This window comes from Rhincodon typus, chromosome 35, assembly GCF_021869965.1.
Source record: "Rhincodon typus isolate 14 chromosome 35, sRhiTyp1.1, whole genome shotgun sequence".
NCBI classification, from domain to species: Eukaryota; Metazoa; Chordata; class Chondrichthyes; order Orectolobiformes; family Rhincodontidae; genus Rhincodon; species Rhincodon typus.
In genome coordinates this window covers 10,441,062-10,447,133 of record NC_063366.1, presented here as the reverse complement: position 1 = coordinate 10,447,133, position 6,072 = coordinate 10,441,062, and the positions used below count along the sequence as shown (strand labels likewise).

At 51.5% G+C, this 6,072-nt stretch overlaps 1 protein-coding gene across 1 annotated transcript in view; it reads left to right on the top strand.

Annotated features, from left to right (window-relative positions):
* The window catches only part of LOC109925851, a 6,423-nt gene extending 664 nt beyond the window's left edge, over positions 1–5,759 (top strand). Inside the window, exons 2-5 of the mRNA XM_048616508.1 lie at positions 209–685; positions 1,884–2,082; positions 5,340–5,507; positions 5,607–5,759. Coding sequence (XP_048472465.1) covers positions 209–685; positions 1,884–2,082; positions 5,340–5,507; positions 5,607–5,759 — 997 coding nt within the window. The remainder of the gene's footprint in view (positions 1–208; positions 686–1,883; positions 2,083–5,339; positions 5,508–5,606) is intronic.
* The last annotated feature ends 313 nt before the right edge of the window (positions 5,760–6,072 follow it).

Here is a 6,072-nt window from a genome sequence, read left to right as displayed (position 1 = left end):
CGGCACTGACCCTCCGACAGTGCGGCACTCCCTCAGTACTGACCATCACTGAAGTAATAGAATGTAAGGCCGATTTCTGAATAAAATTTGTGCATGGATTAAAAAATAATATTTATTGTCAATCATGTGACACAAAAACCAATCCAGTTGAATCTGAGTTGAAGATTTCCGGTTCCGCGAACCCGTCCTTCCTCCTCCCGCCCTGCAGGGAGCGCTCCGGCTCCTCCCGCCCTGCAGGGAGCGCTCCGGCTCCTCCCGCCCTGCAGGGGAGCGCTCCGGCTCCTCCCGCCCTGCAGGGAGGGCTCCGAGTCCTCCCGTCCTGCAGGGAGGGCTCCGGCTCCACCCCCTCCCACGCTGATTGGAGGGGATCTGGCTCCGCCCTCCGGTCCTGCAGTGTGCGCTCTGACTCCTCCTGTCCTGCAGGTTGCGCTCTGGCTCCGCACCGCCCGCTCTCCCGGCGTGTCCTCCGAGCGTCTCTTCTCAACTCGCCTCTGGGCCTCGCTTTGTCCGCCGCGTTGACGTCAGCGCTTCGCCCTGCCTCGCGGCGCCGGTCTCACCCCGACCCCTGGCTCCCCCAGCTCCGCGCCATCGGGTTCGGGTATCCTCCTCCGGGTCGGTCCTCCGAGCGGGACCTCTTGATCCGACCGCTGCTCTTTGGTCAGGTGCCGGTCCCGCCCCCTTCCGGGTAGGGAGTGGGTGGGGTGTTGCCTCACTTCCGGGTTTCAGGCCAGAGCCCAAAGTGGAGGAGAAGGAGGAGGCTGCTGTTTGGGGAGGTGGGGGAAGGGGGAGGGAGGCTGGAGCTGGGCCATCACTGTACCCTTCCCCCCCTTTCATAATTAGGGGTGGGGGTTGGGAACATAACACTGCCCAGGTATATGATGTGGTCTAAGGGCGTGGGAGGGGGCCAATTCCTGCTGGTGACTCCCTCCAGGAGTCAGCAGGGGCTGGATGGAGCGAGTGGCCTCCATCCCTCCCCTCTGCCGTTGGCTAGTACGGAGGGAAGCTCTCCCCCACTTCCTGAGACCACCTCTCATTTACCCAACCCTCCCCCTCCTCCTCGCTGAGTCCCCTTACCTGTGGACGCACAGTGATGGCTACCACAGCTGAATTTCTCTCAAGTGTCTATTGGATTTTATTTTTATTTTGGTGGTGTGGTGGGATGGTGGGAAGGAGAGCCTGCATTGCTGATTTGGGGCTGGGAGGCTGGAGGGGTGGTATTCCTGAAGCTGGGAACCCCAAACGTTTTCGAAGAGGGTGAGTGGGTGGGTGGGATGTGTCAGCCTGAGCCCCATCCTTTTGCACCCTCGCCCTGGCTGCAATGCTCCCGCAGATGGGTAGAACGGGGGGAGGTATTAACGGCCGATCATCGCCAATAGCATCATGCTACCCCCCCCCCTCCCCAAGGCAAATCAGAATTGAGGAAAACTGTCCTGTCCCAGACAATAATGGAGCCATAAGGTCTCTTCAAGTAAGAGCAAGCCCCGTTTGACAGCTGTTTGAGACCTGGTAGCTGCTCCACATTGAATGAGATCACGGCTGATCGGTTTGTGGCCTTTGTTTCTACCTACACCTCCCCGTCCCCGCCCCCCCCCAACACTATCAAATGTTCAGCCCTCAGTAAATACAATGATGTAGCCTGCGGGACACCGTTCCAAAGTGTACCAGCCCACTGAGTGAAGATGTTCTTCCTCGTCTCCATTTCGGGTTGAGTCCCCTTATTTTGAAGGCTTTAGCCCCTTAGTGCTAGGTTATCCTGCAAAGAGAGAAGGTTCACGCAGGGTGTAAATTACGAGGGCAGACCTGCAGGGTTAAGGCTTGTGTTGCTGGCTGGCATAGCATGAAAATGACCCGTGACAATGTGCTTTTCTTCCCTTGCCTTCCAGTGACGGACACGGCAGCCCCGGGGAGCTGAGTCTTGCCTGGACTGTCATGAAGGAGAGGGAGATGCCAGGCGCAGGCTCCAAACGTGCCGCGGCAGACCCTCCGCCGGGGCCTCCCGAGAAGTCAGCCAACCTGGAGGAATCAGCGGGGAGCTCGGGAGCCAAGGTGGAGACCATCAAACTGGGGAGCGACACATCTACGGTGAGTGACACCCCTGCTCGTCATCGATTCAATCAACAAGTGGCAGCAGTAGGCCATTCAGCCCCTCTGCCTGCAAATGAGTCCCTCGCTGATCTGATTGTGATCTCAAATCTATGTTCCTGCCTAACCCTGATCACCTTTCACCATCTCCTATGCCTTTATCCTTCCACCTCCTTTTCAGGCAGACCCACCACCCGCTGAGAGAAAAGAAATTCGTCTTAATTTCTGGGTCACCCCTGATTTTGTTATTAAAATTGTGACCCCCGATTCCAAATTCTCACATTTTTCTCTACACCCGCTCTGTGAAGACACCTCCAGTGTCTTTTATGTTTCAATCTAGTTGCTACTCAACCCTTCTAAACTCCGGATACATACCTAGCCAATTTGAACTTGTCTCGTAAGACAATCCACCCGTAATAAGTGTTCTCTGAACTGCCTCCAACACATCCTTCCCTAAATAAAGGGTCTGATACTCCAAAAGGAGGACTGTCCTCCTCAACGCCTCCCCTCTCCTGAGGCTTGGTGACCCTCAGATTAAACCACCACCAGTTGTCCCTTTTGAATGAAAGACCAGTCCTATTGTCTGGCAGGACTAGAGCGACATAACTCCATATCTGGTCTCACCAGTGCCCTGTATAAACTGAAGCATAACCAGCTGATTTTTGTATTCACTTCCCCTTGAGATAAATGATGGTATGATATTAGCTTTCCTAATAGTGTATCTGAGATATAACCCTTTTTGCGAAAATGCAATAACTCACCAAGATCCTTCTGCATCTCTGAGCTTTGCAATTTCTGACACTAAAGCTCAAAAGCCCATTCTGCCTGTGTTGGCTGGTCAGACATTTGTACTCGATGTGGGATGAGATATGGTGACCCAGTCCTAACGTGACCCAGAGGCTCAGGTTAGTGATCCCTATGGCAGAATCTTCGTCCCCACCCCGGCTCCTGGAGGATTTGAAATTCAATTCAGTAATTTGAAAATAAAATTTTTATCTTACTGCAACTGGATTATTGTTTTAACCTTTTCTGGTTCGTTACTGTCCCTGAAGGGGTAAAGCCTGCCCCTCTTTACCTGGTCAATCCTCTTTACGCGGGAGCCCAGTTTCTCAGTTACATGATTAAATTATTCCTGCCTTCTGAAGTGGCCTCAAAAGTCACTTGCTCCCAGGACAAGTACAGCATGATATTAGATATGGAGTATAGCTCCCTCTGCACTTTCAACCTGAAAGTAAATCTTCCTCAATTCTGGAACAAAAACAGAAGTTGCTGGAAAAGCTCAGCAGGTCTGGCAGCATCTGTGGAGAAAAAAATCAGAGTTAACGTTTCGGGTCCAGCAACCCTTCCTCAGAACTTCCTCAATTCTGGTTGCCCTGTTATAGGAAGGAGGTAATTAAATTTGAGAGGGCTCAGAGAAGATTTACCAGGACGTTGCCAGGCTTGGGGGTTGTGGGTACTAGTCAGAGGCTGGATAGAATTTTGTTTTCGCTGGCGCATTAACAAGTGATCTTTATAGAGATTTATAAAATCATGAGGGCCATAGCTAAGGTAGTCACCAGCAAAGGTCTTTTTGGTAGTTTGTGGGTGTTCAGAACTGGTAGGGATGGGGGACACATTTTTGAGTTGAGGAGAAATATTTAGAGGGGACCTGAAGGGCAGTTTTTCCACAGAGAGAGTTGTTCATGTGCGAGATGATCTGCTCGGGGAAGTGTTAGATGCAGGTACAGGTGCGACATTTCAGAGACATTTTGATAGATCCATGAACTTGAAAGGTTTAGAGAGATATGGGCCAAATGCAGGCGAATGGGACTTGTTTGGTTTGGGAAACTTGGTCAGCTTGGACTGGATGGTCTGTTTCCGTGCCGTATGACTCTGAGGGTGGCTCACTACCTCCGTCGCATAGGCAATTGGGGTGGCACAGTGGCTCAGTGGTTAGCACCAAGGACACCAGTTCGATTCCAGCCCCAGGCAACGGTCTGTGTGGAGTTTATGCGTGGGTTTCCTCCCAAAGATGTGCGGGTTAGTTGGATTGGCCATGCTAAATTGTCCCAGTGTCCAGGGACTTGCAGGCTGGGTGGGTTAGCCACGGGAAATGCAGGGTTACTGGAGATAAGATAGGTCTGGGTGGGAATCTCTTCGGAAGGTTAGCATGGACTCAATGGGCCGAATGGGCTGCTCCCACACTGCAGGCATTGTATGTTTCTATGTAGTGACTTTGTTTTCGACTCCCACGTCTTTTAGATCACTGAATAACTTGAGTTACCCATTTGTCCCCATCTTGCTGCTCTTTTCCCCACCTCGAACATTCGCCCAGCAATGCCCCCATGCACCCCTCTGCTTTTGAAAGTTATTGCATTGGAGCTGCTACAATAGCCCGCTCAGGCAGAGTCTTCCAGATCACACCCAACTCCCGCACTTACAACAAAAAGCTTTTCCTCATGAGACTGGAGTAAGACATAGGAGAAAAAGCAGGCCATTCGGCCTGTCAAGTCTGCCCCGCCATTCACCAAGATCGTGGATGATCTGATCATCCTCTCAGAGAAAAGCTTCTCTGTCTTAATCAAATGACCCTTTACCCTGAGATTACGTTCTCTGCTCTCGGACTGTTCCCACAAGGGGAAACAACTTCCCTGCATCTACTCTGTCAAGTCCCCTAAGAAACATTTTCAATGAGGTTGCCTCTCGTTCTTCTAAATTCCAGTGAGTACAAACCCAACTAACTCGAGCTCTCCTCATAAGAAAATTTGAAATCAAAGCAGTGAAGCTTCTCCAGACTGCCCCCAATGGCAGTCTCACCTTCCTGAGATAAATCCACCCCCCTTTTTCCCTTCTGGTTCCTGTCCTGCTAATCTTTGATCTCTTCCTTCCATTTACTGGCCGTCTTGCCGCTGCATAAAGTTCATTTTCATTTATTCTTGGAGCGTTCGGTCAGCCTCTGAAAAACACCGTGAGTGAACCCTGAGCTCATTCCCAAAGTCCGAGATCGAGAGAATTCACCAAAGGATTGTGTCTGTGTGCGTGTGTCTGTGCGCGTCCGTGCGTGTGCACACGTGTGTGTATATGTATATGTGTGTGCACACGTCTGTGTGCGCGTATATGTACGTGTGTCTGTGCGTGCTCAAAGCAGGAGCGCCCATATCACTCTGCTGTGCTGCCAAATAGGCTCCAGGCACTCGGGTCAGCAGCAAGCTTATAGACCGTACCTGACTCTGACCTCTGACCTCACCTGACCCCCTTTCCCTCTTCCCCACCCCCAGGAGGAGCTCGACATCCGGACTCTCCAGAACAAAAACCGGAAGCTTGCCGAAGTGATCGATCAGCGACAGACCATCGAGGACGAGCTGAGGGAGCAGATCGAGAAGCTGGTGAAACGGCAAGCAACAGATGACGCCACCCTTCTCATTCTGAACCGTTACTGGTGCCAGGTAAAGCCTAGGCACTGCCCTCCCTCTACTGTCTCAACACAGACTTCCCAGGGCTAGACACAAAGCTCCGACTGCATTTTCCCTATTCATTGCTCGCAGGACAGAGATAGCACAGTGTTAGATATGGCAGAAAGCTGCGTCCACACCATTCCCATCGCAGGACAGGGACAGCACAGCGTTAGATATGGAGTAAAGCTACTTCTACTCTGTCCCCATTCACACGCTCAGAGCACTGAGACAGCACAGCATTAAGCTTCCTGTACGCTATTCCCCATCAAACGTCCCCAGCAGCTCTTGCAGTGCAGTAGTAATGTCCCAACCTCTGAGTCAGGAGGCCCAGGTTCAAATCCCATCTGTTCCAGCGATGTGTAATAACATTTTAAGCGGCTAATAGATAGGCATATGGATGATAGTATAAGGTAGGGATGGAGGTTAGATAGACCTTAGGTTTAGGGTAAAAGTTCGGCACAACATCATGGGCCGAAGGGCCTGTACTGTGCTATACTGTTCTATGTTCTGTGTTCTATTTCTGAACAGGCTTATAGTAAAATATTTAAAAAAAACC